The following is a 14666-nucleotide window of genomic DNA, read 5'->3' as shown; positions in this document are numbered from 1 at the left end:
TGCTGAGGTAAATGGGGCTAAATTAGGCTAATTGGGGCTGTTCTGGGCTGCAGTAGACTAAACTGGGATACACTGGGCTCAACAGGGCTCAGTTGGACCTGTTATACTGGGCTGCAGTGGGCTACACCAGGCCAAATTGGGCTTACTTGGCTCTGTTATAATAGGCTCTATTGGGCTAATCGGGGCTATGCTGGGCTGCACTGGGCTCAACTGGGCTCTGCTGGGCTAAACAGGGCTCACCTGGGCTCAACTGGACCTGTTACACTGGGCTGCAGTGGGCTGCACCAGGCTAAATTGGGCTTACTTGGCTCTGTTATAATGGGCTCTACTGGGCTGCACCAGGCTAAACCAGGCTAATCAGGGCTGGGCTGGGCTGCACTGGGACAAATTGGGCTGCAGTGGGCTAAACTAGGCAAAACTGGGCTCTGCTCAGCTGAAAATGGGCAGCACTGGGCTTTACTGGGCTAAACATGGCTCCACTGGGCTGTACTGGGCTCAACTGGACCTGTTATACTGGGCTGCATTGGGCTTGCTTAGCTCTGTTATAATGGGCTCTACTGGGCTGCACTGGGCTAAACCAGGCTAGTTGGGGCTGGGCTGGGCTGCACTGGGCTAAATTGGGATGCAGTGGGCTAAACTGAGCTAAACTGGGCAGAACTGGGCTAAAGTGGGAAGCACTGGGAAAAATTGGGCTGCAGTGGGCTCCGCTGGGCTAAACTGGACTCAATGGGACCTATTATACTGGGCTGCATTGGGCTACACCAGGCCAAATTGGGCTTACTTGGCTCTGTTATAATGGGCTCTATTGGGCTAAACGGGGCTAATCGGGGCTATGCTGGGCTGCACTGGGCCAAATTGGGGTGCAGTGGGCTAAACTGGGCTAAACTGGGTAGTACTGGGCAAAATTGGGCCGCAATGGGATACAGTGGGCTAAACAGGACTCCACTGGGCTGCACTGGGCTAAACTGGGCTCAATTGGACCTGTTATACTGGGCTGTAGTGGGCTGCAATGGGCTAAACTGGGCTTACTTGGCTCTTTTATAATGGGCTCTACTGGGCTCTGCTGGGCTAAACAGGGCTAAACTAGGCTAATTGGGGCTGTGATGGGCTGCACTGGTCCAGTTTGGGCTGCAGTGGGCTCCACTGGGCTGAACTGGGCTCCAGTGGTCTAAAATGGACTGCACTGGGCTAAATTGGGCTCCACAGAGCTAAACGGGGTTCCACTGGGCCAAAATGGGCTGCACTGGGCAAAACTGGGATGCACTGGGCTGCATTGGCCCTGTTATGCTGGGCTGGGGTAACATGGGCTGCACTGGGCTAAATGGGGCTGTGCTGGGCTATGTTTGTGTCAAGTGGGTTGCAGTGCGCTGCACTGGGCCAAACTGGGCTTTGCTGGGCTAGACTGGGTTGTACCTGTCTCCACTTGGCTTTACTGAACTCTAATGGGCTGTGCTGGGCTCTTACAATGGGTTGTGCTGGGTGCACGGGGCGGCGCTGGGTGTTACTGGGGGGCGCTGGGGGTCACTGGGTGTCACAGGGAGGCGCCGAGGCCTGGCCGCGCTGCCCCCGCCTTTGTGCCGGGTCCCGTCACCACGGCAACCGCGGGCAGGTGGCGGCCGATGGGCGGGGCCCGCGCCGACGGCCACGCCCCGTGCACCTGTCAGTCAGGCCGCGCGCAGCCTACCCTGCTGGCTGCCCGGCCCCGCCCCCCCGTGGGGCAGGCGGGCGGCGATTGGCCGAGGCCCTGCCCAGGGCCCGCCCCCTGCCGTGCAGGTTTGTGTGAGAGGCGATCGCGGACGGGGAGCGCGCCGGGTGCAGCCGGGGCCGGAGCGCAGCGGAGCGGGAGGTACCGGCGGGGCGGCGCGGGCCGGGCCGGGCTGGGATATGACGTTCCGGCTCCTCTAGGGGCTGTCGTGTCGCCGCCGTATCGCGACGGGCGGGACTATCGCGACAGGTGCGCGCATCGCGACGGGGCGGGAGTGTCGCGACAGGCCGCGGCGGGTCCTCCCGTCCTCCCTCCCTCCGCCCGCGGCGCTCGGCGGGCAGAGAGCCCGCGTGTGTCGCGCCCCGCCCGCTGCCCGCGGGTCGCCGGTCGCGACGGGGCCGCGGTGTCGCGACAGCGCGAAGGGCTGGGCCGGCCGGGGCGCGGCGGCGGGGCCCGCCCCCTCCGCAGCGCGGCCCCCGGGGCGGCGCCGTGTCGCGACAGGGCGCGGAGCGGCAGCAGGTGCGCGGGGCGCGGCGGGGGCGGGCGGGGCGCGGCGGGCCCGGCCCCATTGTTCCGCGGGGCGCTCCCGGGCGGCCCCGCCCCGCCCGGTGCCGCCTTTGTGCGGGGCGGCCGCGGGCTTTGTCTGCGGGAGCGCCCCGCGCCCGCCCGGGTGTGGCCGCGCCGCCGAGCCCCGGGCCCCGCCGCCCGCCTTTGTCCGGCCCCGGGCCGCGGCCCCGGGCTTTGTGCGCCGGGAGCAGCCGGCGGCCGCGGCCCGGTGCTGACGCTGCGCTTCGGCACGGCCCGGCCCGGCCGCACCGCGCTGCCCGGGGACCGAGCCCCGGGGGATGCCCGGGCCGTGCCCTGCTGCGGCCGGGCCCCGGGGGGTGCGGGGGGCGCTGAGCCGCGGGGGTACCGGGCGGGAGCGGGGGATGCGGGGGGCCGGGGTGATGGAGAGCCGGGCGGGGACGGCGCTGGGCGGCGGTGCCCGGTGCTGCGTCCTGGGCGCCCCGCAGGGGCTGCGGCAGCCGAGCCCCAAGGGGCAAGGGGAGGCTGGAGGCCGTGCCCGAGCCGCAGCCCCCTCGCCCGCAGCCCCCATGCCCGCAGCCCCCATGATGCCCAGTCCCCGCGGCCAGCGCTCGCCCTCCCACCTGCCCCTCGCTGTCGGCACGCCCGGGGCCGCAGCCGCCATCTCCTTGCCCCGTCTGTGGACCCGCGTGGGGGACCCCACCCGAGCACCCACCCAAGCACCCACCTGCCCACCGCACCGACCCCCGGGCACGGCTGGCAGCCGGGGCACTGCAGCCCTGGAAGGGCGAAGCCGTGCCAGAGCCCGCGCTGCTCAGGTCCCGTCCCGCTCTGTGCAGCACCACGCACGGCGGCCGGGGCGTGCCATGGGCTCGGGGCACTGCGAGCACGCGGTGCACGTGGCCGAGGCCGTGCCACACTCGCAGCCGGCGGCCCCATCCCTGCTGCCCACTCTGACCTCAGGCCTTTCCCAGCGCCTGGGGCTCCCCGGGCAGCTGGCGTGCTGGCCACGGACAGGGCACGGCCGTACGGGGACCCCGCAGGGAGTGCCATCACCCTAAAATGATGTGGGAACGGGCGGGCACCAGCCCAGGGGCTCGTGTCTGTGCCGCTGCCCCTCCTGCGCCCCACACGCCTGGGGGCTCAGCCCGGCCCCGCGGCACGGCAAGGATGCTGCAGGGAGGTGCCGTGGCTCGCAGCCGGCTGCCTCTGCTCTCTGCCTGCCTGCTCCAGATCCGTCCGTCACCGCCACCTCTTTCATCTCCGGGGTGCAATGCAGCAGTTCCCACCCTGCGTGGTGGGCTGCCCAGCACCGCCCTGCCCGGCCCCAGTCCGCCCAGCACGTCCCCCCCGCACCCAGGTCACCAGGGGGTTCTCGGGCAGTGGGCACCGGTTCTCCCGCGGCCGCTCACCCCGCCACGGTTGGTCTCTGCCCAAAACCTCGCCCCATGGGTGGTCTCCGGTGAGGCTGCTCTCCTGCACCCCTCGTCCCCATCCCGCCCAGATGCCCCTTCGAGCCCTGTCCTGAGCGGGGTGCTCTGGGGCTTTCAGGAAGGGGACACAGACGGCCGTGGTCAGCACCCCCAGCACCCTTCCTCCATCCCGCGCTGGGAGCATCCCAGCCCCAGGGGCCCGGCAGCCCAGCCGGGGCTTGGGCCCCATCCCACCAGCGCAGCTCTTGCTCGGCACGCTGTGGGGGTCTGCCACGCTCCACGGGGACGTCCCCGGGTCTAACGGCTGCTGCCAGCCTGGCTCAGCCCCTTGGGGACGTGCTTTCCATCGCACCGCTCCCTTTAGTCCCTTTGGTGCCTTGGCTGGGGAGGGGCCCCGGGGGCTGCAGTGGGTGGGTGCCAGCAGCCGGCGTGTGCCGAGCCGGAGCAGCTGCACGGGCAAAGGCATTCCTGGCAGCACCGAGCGGCGGGATGGGGCACGGGGCGGCACCGCAAAGCCCAGGGCAGGAGCAGAAGGGTGCCCGGTGCCCCCCAGCCCGCTGTCCCCTCCCCAGCCCCTCCCTGGGCAGCTGCTCCTGCGAAGGCACCGGGAATGCTCAGCTGCCGGCTCGGCCCCCCAGCCACCGCGGCTCCCCGCCAGGTCCAGCGCCCTGGAAGCCATTTGCTGCCGATCCAGCCTCTCACTGGGCAGCTGGGAGGCGCTGGCATGTGCTCGGGGCAGCCTCTGCTGCATTTGTGTCCCCCTCCCCAGTGCCCCCACCGGCAGCACCCTCTGTGGGGTGTCCCCTCCTTGCTGGCAGTGCCGCAGGGACCGCGTGTGGCCGTGCCCGTGTGGGGAGCCCGGGGATGCCCGGGGGCTGGCGAGGAGCCCTTGTCTTGGGGCTGGACTGGGGAGAAAGGAGGAAAAGCCGCACAATGCACATCATGAGCAATGCATGAGCGTGTCAATAGCGCGGGGCCGGGGGGCAGCCCCGGCTCGTGCCAGCCCCTGCTGGGGGCGGTGGAGGGGACACCTGCCATGGGGGCTGCCCCGGCCTTTCTCTGGCAGAGGGGGGGCAGCACCGCACTGGGCACGGCCCCACATGTGGGAACCATGTCCCTGGGGTGGGGGTCCCTGGGGAGAGCCAAAGCCCCTCTCTCCAATGCGCGTGGGGCTCTGGGTGACGGGGTTGAGCACAGACTGGGTGCCGGTGTGGGGCTGCCCCAGCCCCCGGGTGCAGGAACCCTGCTGGCAGCTGGGGGTCCACAGGTCCCGGAGGGTCCTGGCCCATGCCCCCCCCCTTGGCCAGACTCGCCGCAGCCGGTGCGTGCTGGCCTCGCCCAGATGGGTCGATGGCGTTTGACCTTCGTCTACCACGCGAGTTATGGATTGTGTCTGGGGACGCTCCTCGCTGGGGGGGCTGAAGGCTGCGCGGACACCCGGGGGGACTGGAGCTGGGCACTCCCATCCCGGAGAGAGGTCTGTGCCAGGGGGTGAGAGCCCCTAGCCCAGGGGGGTGGCTGGGGCCCCACTGGGGTTATGTGACCACGGGCCGGGCAGTGCCAGGGCGCAGGTCCCCAGAGAGGGGGGGCTGGCAGGGCAGGCAGGCCCTGACTCAGCGCCCAGCGGCCCCCCCGCCCCGTGGATTTCCCAGGGATAATCCGGTGTTGACATGGCCCGGCATGGCGGGCACGCAGCTGCAGGGCTGCCCGGAGCCCTGCCCGCCCGCCGGCACGTCGCCGGGGGGGGCGCAGCGCCGAGCCAGCCCGGGACCCCCGGGGGCAGGCAGTGGGGCTGAGCCCCCCCCGGGCATGGGGGGCGGCGCGGGGCTGACCCCCTGCCCTGCTCGCAGAGCCATGCTCGCCAACGCGGCCACCATGCGGATCCTCATCAAGGGGGGGAAGGTGGTGAACGACGACTGCACGCTGGAGGCGGACGTCTACATCGAGAACGGCATCATCCAGCAAGTCGGCCGCGAGCTCATGATCCCCGGCGGGGCCAAGGTCATCGACGCCACCGGCAAGCTCGTCATCCCGGGCGGCATCGACACCAGCACCCACTTCCACCAGACCTTCATGAACGCCACCTGCGTGGATGACTTCTACCACGGCACCAAGGTACCGCCTGGCACGGGGCTCCCGCTTGCCCGCTGCCCTGGCCCCGGTGGGTCTGCTGCCAGCGCGGGGAGGGCTCCTCAGCCCTGCCAGCCGTGCTTGGGGGGCTCAGATCACCCCAGCTGGGGACGGGCTGGCGCAGGGCAGCAGTTCCTGGGCGCCAGATCAGCCTCTCGGCCAGGCAAACGGCAGCTGGCCGCCTTGCCCGGCTGCGGTCGCTGCCAGCTCCAGCGCCCGGTCGTGCCGCAGGTCTCAGCCGTGCCATGGCAGCAGCAGCCCCCCAGCCCGGCTCTTCCCCAGCGTGGGCAAGAAAAAGCCACCGACTTGTGATTCTTCTTATTTTGCAAATCATCAGGTTTTGGCTCCGAGGAACGCTCGGGTCGCGCTGGCGCCCAGCCGCCCGCACCACCTGCAGCCAGCCCTGCTGTCGCAGGGACGCTGCGCGGCTGGGGACAGCGCGGCGGCTGCCCACAGCTGGGCTCGGGCTTCTGCTGCCTGCCCCCAGCTCTGCCCAGCACCCAGCAGGGATGGCAGGGACCCGGCGTGGTGCTCCACGGGGCCGGGGCAGCCAGCGTAGCTCTCGGGGGGCCATGGGGCTGGCGGTGCCAAGCACCGGGTGCCGCTGTCCAGGCACCCCGCACACAGCAGGCATTGTGCAGGGCTGGCGCTGGCCGTGCCTGGCCCTGGGGTGGGGGTGCTGGGCGGCGCTGTGCCGCGGCACGGCGAGGGGACAGCGTGGTGACCCTGTGCCGTGCCTTCCCCACCCCGGCAGGGCTGGCTGCCTCGCAGCACAGCGAGCACCCCACCAGGGCCAATTGCTAAAGGAGCTTTGGGGATTAGCTGGGCCGGGTGAGCCGGGGACACGGCCGGGTGCGACGGCGCCCACCCCGCTGCCATGCAGGCTGTGTGGTGGGGGGGCTCTCCCATGGCCCCCATGCTGCCAGGTGAGAGCGGCCCCCCTGGATTGGGCCCTGTGGTGCTGCAGTGCCCATGCCCATGGAGATCCTGGGCAGGGCCCCCCAAATCGAGCCGTTGGCACTGGGGGATGGCCGGCCGCGTCTGGTCTCCCTGTGTGCCTTAAGAACAAGGTGGGGTGCCCCCCCCCACAGGCAGGGCCGGGGGGGGATTGAGCCTGCAACAGAGCTGGCCCAGGAGCGCAGTGACCCCCCCGTTGTCCCCTGGGGGTGCAGCCATCCTGGCTGTCTGGGGACCAGCGCTGCCCCACAGTGTGGGCACCCCCAGGGGTGAATCCTGCCCCCAGTGCCAGCGTGCCCCCACCTCACCCACAGGCAGCCCTGGTGGGAGGGACGACGATGATCATCGGCCACGTGCTGCCCGACAAGGAGACCTCGCTGCTGGACGCCTACGAGAAGTGCCGCAGCCTGGCCGACCCCAAGGTCTGCTGCGACTACGCCCTGCACATGGGCATCACTTGGTGGGCGCCCAAGGTGAGCGCGGCACCGCGGCCCCCTCCGGTGCCACGGGAGGGCACCGGGGCCGCCGTGCCCAGGAACAGCTGCTGCGGCCGGGGCTAATTCCTGTCCGCTGATCCCATTAGCCGCTTGTTTGGGAGGGTTTGCCGGAGCCCCCGGGCTGCCTTTTGAGCTGCCTTGATCCAGGGTCCCCGCCAGGCTGAGCCCCTCGCAGGGCAGGGGGGGCACGGCTGTGCCGGGCAGGGGCTGGGGGGACCCGATGCAGCTGCTGCAGCGGGATCAGGCCAGGACCAAGCCCCAGCGCTCCCAGCCCCACTGCACCAGGCCCTCCCCAATGCACCAGTCACTCCCCGGGGCACGTGCACAAATCCTGCCTGAGATATCCCCAGGGGTGAAGTGTGGGCCCCTGCCCCATGGCGCTGAACGCCTCACCCCATGCCCGCCCCACGGCGGGGGGAGCACAGCCCAAACCTCTCCGTGCCCCCTGGAGCTGCCGCGTCGCCATCCGCGCTGAGCCCCTGTCCCCATGCAGGTGAAGGCAGAGATGGAGACGCTGGTGCGGGAGAAGGGGGTGAACTCCTTCCAGATGTTCATGACCTACAAGGACCTGTACATGCTGCGGGACAGCGAGCTCTACCAGGTCTTCCGCGCCTGCCGCGACTTCGGGGCCATCGCCCGGGTGCACGCCGAGAACGGCGAGCTGGTGGCCGAGGTGAGCGCCGTGGGGCACCGTGCAGGGAGGGGGCCACGTGCGTGGGGCAGGCAGAGCCCCGGGTGGCCCCCAGCCTGACCCCGCGCCCTTCTGCAGGGAGCCAAGGAGGCGCTGGAGCTGGGCATCACGGGGCCGGAGGGCATCGAGATCAGCCGGCCTGAAGAGGTGGGTCCGGCCGCTTGCACCGCTGCGCCGCGGTGTCCCGGGGTACGGCTGTGCTCGGGCTGGGACGCGGCTCCGGAGCACCCTCAGCCAGCGGCCGTCCGTGCGGCCGCCCCGTGCACCCATCTGTGCCATCCGCACGCCTGCATGCACCTGCTGGGCTGTGCGTGCACCCGTCCGCCCGCGTGCTCGCCGCCCACGCACCCCTCTGCACCCCGTCTGCACCCCTGCGCCATGCATGGCGCCCCCACACCCTGCCCGTGCCCCCATCCGTGCACCCACCGCCCCAAGCGCCGCGCAGCCCCCTCTGCCCACCCCCGGGTCCAGCTCCCCCGCGCGTGGCGGTCGCTCACCGCCGCTCTCCCCGCAGCTGGAGGCCGAGGCCACGCACCGCGTCATCACCATCGCCAACAGGGTGAGTCGCCCCGCGCCCCGCCTGGCCGGGACCCTGCCCCGCTGCCCCCTATAGCGCGGGGACCCCGTGGCCCCCGTCCGGCGGCCGGGGCGTCCCCGCGGGGCTCAGGGCACCCCCGTCAGCGCCGGCCGCTCCCCGCAGACCCACTGCCCCGTCTACCTGGTGAACGTCTCCAGCATGTCGGCCGGGGACGTCATCGCCAACGCCAAGATGCAAGGTACGGCCGGGGGGGGCGGGGGGCGGGGCCGGGGGGCGGGGCCATGGGGCGAGGCTCCGCCCTCCGGGGGAAACGCCCTTTGAGGCCCCGCCCCCGCCCGTGGCCCCGCCCCCCGCCCGTGGCCCCGCCCCCATCCCGCACCACGGGGCTGCAGTGGGAGCCCCTGGCCCCGCCCCCCGGGCTGCGGCCCCGCCCTTTGCGGTGGAAGGGCCCGGAGCTCCGCCCCCTGCCTGAAGCTCCGCCCCCTGCCTGAAGCTCCGCCCCCTGCCTGAAGCTCCGCCCCCTGCCTGAAGCTCCGCCCCCTGCGCCTGGCGCGCCTGGCCACGCCCCCCCGCGTGGTGGCCCCGCCCACCGCGCTGCGGGCTGCGTCACACGTGGGCACGCGGGGACACGGGAAAACACGCGGGGACACGCGGGGACACGGGCACACACGCGGGGACACGGGCACCGGGGGGGTCTCCAGGGGCGTGCACTTAGAGGTGTGGGGCACAGGGGCACACGCACGGACACGGGTGTGCGCGCGCACAGGGCCACGGGCACGTGGGCACGTGTGAGGCTGGGGGTGCGCACACAGACACGGGATGCACACGGGCGCGTGGGACACGGGCAGAGTCCTGGGGACGCAGTCACACGCGCAGGCAGGAGGTGCAGGGCCGTGGGCGTGGGCACACAGGGACACGTGGGGTCAGGGGCACGTGCGTGTGCACACGCAGGTGTGCAGGCCCACAGAGCCACGGGGGCGCATGGGCACAGGGTGCGGGGATGCGGGCACACGTGTGCACGCAGGCACATACGTGCGCGCTGGGGCTCACTCCCACACCAGACACGGGCAGAACTTGCACACAGCCCTCCCTTGCACACCCACCCCGCGCCCCCCGGCCCCGTCCCACCACCACGAGCACCCACCCCGTGCCTCCCCCCGCAGGGAAGGTGGTGTACGCGGAGACGACCACGGCGCACGCCACGCTCACCGGGCTGCACTACTACCACCAGGACTGGTTCCACGCCGCCGCCTACGTGACGGTGCCGCCCCTGCGCCTGGACACCAACACCTCCGCCTACCTCATGAGCCTGCTCGCCAAGTACGGCAGCCCCGGCTGCTCCCCGCGCCCCCTCCCCGCATGCCACGCACTCTGGGCACCCTGCTGCCAAGGCGCGGCGCTCCCTGGGGCCACCACCACAGCCCCCCCCCATCCTTTGGGCACCCCACTCCTTGGGCGGGGCCCCGGGAACCTCGCTTCATGGGCACGGTGCTCTCTGGGTGCCTCGCTTCCCTGACACTCTGCTCCCTTGGTGCCTCGCTCCTCGGGTACCCTGCTTTCCAAGGACCTGGGCTGCATGGGCACCCTGCTCCTTGAGCACCCCGCTGCATGGGTGCCCCACTCCTTGAGCACCCCTCTGCACAAGTGCCCTTCTCCCTGAGCACCCCGCTGCATGGGTGCCCTGCTCCTTAAGCACCCCATTGCATGCATGCCCTGCTCCGCGAGCACCCCGCTGCATGGGTGTCCCACTCCTTGAGCACCCCTCTGCACAAATTCCCTGCTCCCCGAGCACCCCATTGCGTGGGTGCCCTGCTCCCCGAGCGCCCCGCTGCCGGTCTCCAGCCGCGCTGCAGGCTGGCTGTGCGGAGCCGCCCCAGCCCTGCCAGCAGCAGCCCTGCCCCGTGCCCCCGCAGCGACACCCTGAACGTCGTGGCCTCCGACCACCGGCCCTTCAGCACCAAGCAGAAGGCCATGGGCAAGGAGGACTTCACCAAGATCCCGCACGGTGTCAGCGGGGTGCAGGACCGCATGAACATCATCTGGGAGCGGGGCGTGGTACGTGCACATCGGGCAGGGGCAGAGCCGCCCCGTGGGGCAGGATGCGGCCCGGCGCCCACCGCAGCGAGCGGGGCTGGTGCCTGGCTGGGGGCGCGCACGGGAACCCCTCACCCCCTTCTGGTGGCAGGTCGGGGGCAAGATGGACGAGAACCGCTTCGTGGCCGTGACCAGCTCGAACGCCGCCAAGCTGCACAACCTGTACCCCCGCAAGGGCCGGATCATCCCCGGGGCCGACGCCGACGTCGTGGTGTGGGACCCCGAGGCCACCAAGTAGGTGCCGCCCCTGTGGGGACGACGGGGACGGGGCTGTGCGAGGGCGGCCGCTCACCGCCCCGTCCCCTGCCCAGGACCATCTCGGCCAGCACCCAGGTGCAGGGCGGGGAAATCAACCTGTACGAGAACATGCGCTGCCACGGGGTGCCCCTGGTCACCATCAGCCGCGGGCGCGTGGTCTACGAGAACGGCGTCTTCATGTGCGCCGAGGGCACCGGCAAATTCTGCCCCCTCCGCTCCTTCCCGGACTCCGTCTACAAGAAGCTGGTGCAGCGGGAGAAGGTACGGGGGGACGGGGACGCGGGGCCGGGCTGTGCTGCGCGGGGCGGCGGCGGTGCCAGCGGGGCGGCTCTGTGCCCCCGGGGCCGTGCGGTGCCGCGGTCGGTGCTGTGCTGGCAGGAGCGCGGTGCGCTCGGGGGGACGGGCAGAGCGTGGCGGTGGCAGCCCACGGGTGGGAGCAGGTCACAGGAGCCTCCCCCAGCGCCTGCCCTTCCCCACCCTCTCACCCTGCGGTGATGGTGCAGAGGGTTTGGGGACAGCCGCCCACTGCAGCCAGCAGTTGTGCCAGCGCGTGTGCAAGGTGCGTGCAAAGCTTCGGGGCCCTCTGTGCCTCTGTCTGTGGCTCTTTGCCCTCCGCCAAGCCCTGGGCACCCCCCCACCGCCCCGCTCTGCCCTCACGCTTGTCCCCGGCGCTGTCCCGGTGTGACCCCCAGGACCAGGACCAGCGGTGCTGGCACACCCTGGCGCTGGGGACCCCGTGCCTGCTGCTGAGGCTGTGCGGGGGGCTTGGTCGCGGCGATGATGGTGCGAGGGAAGCCCCAGCGGGAGCTGTGCGGGGCCTCGGGGCTGCGCGAGGGGCATGGGGCAGGGTCCTGCTGCTGTGCCTGTACGGGGCAGCGCTCGCTGCGTGGGCTGCTCTGAGCACCTGCCTGCGCCTCGCTGCTGGGCTCAGCACTGCCGGGGGGACGGGGCTGCGCCAAGGGGCTCACCCACCTTCCCCTGCCCAGCACCGTTCTGCATCCCTGTGCACCGTCACGGGGCGCCGGGGCCTCGTGCACCCGGTGCAGGCTCACCCTGCACCGCTCCTCCCCGGGCTGCACCCACCGCAGCCCCCTCCCCACATCGCTTTGCTCCGCAGACCGTGGCCCCGCCGTGCTCCCAGCCCACCCGCGCCCCCTCCCAGCCCCAGCCCCACTCCCTCCCCATGTGCCCACGCCAAGGGACGCCCACATACTCACCCCGTACCCCCGTTTGCAGATCGTCCCAGCACCCAGCGCCCTGCCCGACCCCCAGCACCCAGCGCCAGCCCCCCCGCCTGCCCCGTGGCCCCTCCAGGCGGGCACGGCCGCGGCACGGCCCCCAGCTCACAGCTCTCTCTGCTTTTGCTTCCCTTCCGGCAGAGTTTAAAGCTCAGGGGCGTGGATCGCACCCCGTACCTGGGGGACGTGGCCGTGGTTGTGCATGCAGGGAAAAAAGAGACGGGGACGCCCCTTGCAGATACGCCCACCCGGCCTGCCACGCGACACGGGGGCATGAGGGACCTGCACGAGTCCAGCTTCAGCCTGTCCGGTAAGAGCGGGGCTGCATCCAGGCCCCCCGGCCCCCTGCCCACCTCCCACAGGGGCTCCCCGGCACCGCCAGGCACCCCCAGACATCCCGGTGCCCCCCCCCCCATCCCGGTGCCCCCCCCCACCATCCCGGTGCCTCCTCCACCATCCCGGTGTGTCCCCTTCTCTGGTGCACGGGGCCCCCCCTCGCACCCCACTTCCCCAGCGCACAGCTCCTGGGCAGAGTAGGGAGCTGACCCCGACCCCCTCCCCGTCCCCACTGCCTCTCCGTGCGCCGTCCGTCCGTCTGTCTGTCCGCCATCCGTCCGTCCGTGGCTACGTGGCGGTGACACGGGCAGCAGCACAGCGGTGCTGGCGTCGTCCCCGTGGCCGTGGGGAGCGGGCAGGAGGGGGGCAGCTTCTCCCCGCTCCCTGGGGGTCGCATCCTGCTCCCCGTGCTGCCAGTGCTCGGTGCTGGCCGTGCTCCTGGGGGGGCCATGAGCGTCCCCCCGGGCACGGTGGGTCTGTGATCGTTGCCCCCCAGCCCTGGCGCTGCAGGAGGCAGGGGGCTCGCCCGCCGCTGTGGCACAGCCTGGGGTCCCCGGCGCGGCGGGTGGGTGCGGGGTGCTGGGTCTGGGGGCGGCGGCGGGGGGCTGGGGGTGGTGCTGGGGGGCTGGGGTCGCTGTCAGGCCTTGCTCTGTGTCCGTCAGCCCTGACGCCCGTCCGTCTGTCCGTCCCGCAGGTTCGCAGATCGATGACCACGTTCCAAAGCGAGCTTCGGCCCGGATTCTCGCTCCCCCCGGAGGCCGGTCTAGCGGCATTTGGTAAAGCCGGGGACCTGTCCCCCAACTGAGGACGCGGGCACCGGGCCCCGCGCCCCCCCCGCTCGGCACCGGCCGGGCCGCGGCCCCTCCGCTGGGGCTCCCCCCGTGCCCACCGCCCCGGCGGATTTGGGGGGGCCCTGCCCGGCCCCGTCCTGCCCGGTGGGGGCCGCGCCGGGGGCGCCCGCAGCGTCAGCCCTGCGCCGGGGGACCCCCAGTGCCGGGCTCCTGGAGCCGAGCCGGGGGCCCCGGGGGGGCCGAGCCCCCCGCCCGTGGGCCGGGGCCGGGGGCAGGAGGTGGGCCCGCCCCGTCCCTTTTCTGTTTGCACGTTGGGTTTGGATCAGTGATTTTTTGACTTGTTTGTGCATCACGTGGAAATACTCTGAAGTGGTTTGTGTCACTAGAGTTAGGGGAGACACGGGAGAAGCAGGGACCCTACCCCCCACACACACCCCTCCGGCCCCCCGGGACCCCCGCCCTCCCCCCCTGCCCTCGGTGCCGCCCGCCGGCACACGCGCGTGCACATGCGTGCGCACCCTGCACGCCCGGTGCCCGCGGGATCCTCGCCCCCCCCGACCCCGCTGCGTCCCCCGGGGCCGCCGGTGCCCCCATCCCCATCACGCCATGGTGCTACCGGGGGGGCCGCCGCCCCCCGCCGCCCCCTGCGCCCCCGTCCCCCGGGGTAGTGTGAAATGTGAAATGTGGCTCGTGCACTTTGTCCCCATAGTTGGTCCTGTAGGCGTGCGGGGTCCGCCCCGCGTAGCTGCGGCCGCCCCGCGCGGTGCCGCTCCGTTTGCTCATTAAAACCCGTTCTCACCGCGCCCGGCCTCGCTGCCTGCTTGGGGTCGGGGCTGGGGGGGGGGGGTGGTTCTGCCCCCCGCCGGGTGCACCCCGAAGGCCCGGCCGTGGGACCCCCCTCTGCACGGCCGCCCCCCGGGGCTGCAGCCCCTGAAGGGGGCACGGGGCCTGCGCGCAGGCTGACCGCACAACCCCGGAGCGTGGACACGGGCGTGCAACGCACGGCAGCACGCACACCGACCTCGCTGCCGGACACCCCCATGTGCGGGCACTGGGACCCCCGGTGAGGGGCACAGCGCCACCGCGCATGAGCCGGCCCCGGCCACCGCATCGGCACCGCCTGGATGTGGGGACGTGGGGATGTGGGGACACAGACGGGGGGATGTGGGGAGATGGGGACATGGGGACACATGGGGACACAGGGACGTGGGGATGTGGGAACATGGGGACACGGACATGGGGACGCTGGGACACTGGGACAGGGGGACATGGGGACATGGGGACAGGGCTGTGGGGATACAGACATTGGGATGCTGGGACACGGGGACATGGGGACACGGGGACATGGGGAAATGGGGACATGGGGATGTGGGTACACAGATATGGAGACGCTGGGACTTGGGGACACAGGGACACAGATATGGGCATACTGGGACACAGGGACACGGGGACAGAAAGGGGGATGTGGGGACA

General features: G+C 71.7%; 1 protein-coding gene across 3 annotated transcripts; it reads left to right on the top strand.

Annotated features, from left to right (window-relative positions):
* The first annotated feature begins 1712 nt into the window (after positions 1-1712).
* Positions 1713-14025, top strand: DPYSL5 (dihydropyrimidinase like 5). 3 transcript variants are annotated; one of them, XM_083829829.1, is made up of 13 exons: positions 1714-1846; positions 5514-5778; positions 7065-7223; positions 7741-7920; positions 8017-8085; positions 8453-8497; positions 8639-8714; positions 9640-9796; positions 10390-10531; positions 10662-10804; positions 10882-11089; positions 12208-12376; positions 13097-14024. In XM_083829829.1, the coding sequence occupies exons 2-13, from the start codon at positions 5518-5520 to the stop codon at positions 13180-13182; spliced, it is 1695 nt and encodes a 564-aa protein (XP_083685955.1). In that variant the 5' UTR covers positions 1714-1846; positions 5514-5517; the 3' UTR covers positions 13183-14024. The 3 variants fall into 3 exon arrangements, with proteins under 3 accessions (XP_083685956.1, XP_083685955.1, XP_083685957.1); XM_083829831.1 differs by lacking the exon at positions 1714-1846 and adding an exon at positions 1884-1954; XM_083829830.1 differs by lacking the exon at positions 12208-12376 and having other exon boundaries at positions 1713-1846; positions 13097-14025.
* Positions 14026-14666: the final 641 nt, after the last annotated feature.

Source organism: Anser anser (assembly GCF_964211835.1).
Source record: "Anser anser genome assembly, chromosome: 3".
Lineage (NCBI taxonomy): Eukaryota > Metazoa > Chordata > Aves > Anseriformes > Anatidae > Anser > Anser anser.
Note: the sequence above shows the minus strand (reverse complement) of the source record. Positions and strands in the feature narration are given on the sequence as shown.

Coding starts and splice junctions, on each gene's coding strand:
- DPYSL5 (XM_083829829.1), top strand. CDS start 5,518: ATGCTCGCCAACGCGGCCACCATGCGGATCCTCATCAAGGGGGGGAAG. Junction 11,090..12,207: donor AGCTGGTGCAGCGGGAGAAG/GTACGGGGGGAC, acceptor CCCTTCCGGCAG/AGTTTAAAGCTCAGGGGCGT. Junction 12,377..13,096: donor GTCCAGCTTCAGCCTGTCCG/GTAAGAGCGGGG, acceptor TCCGTCCCGCAG/GTTCGCAGATCGATGACCAC.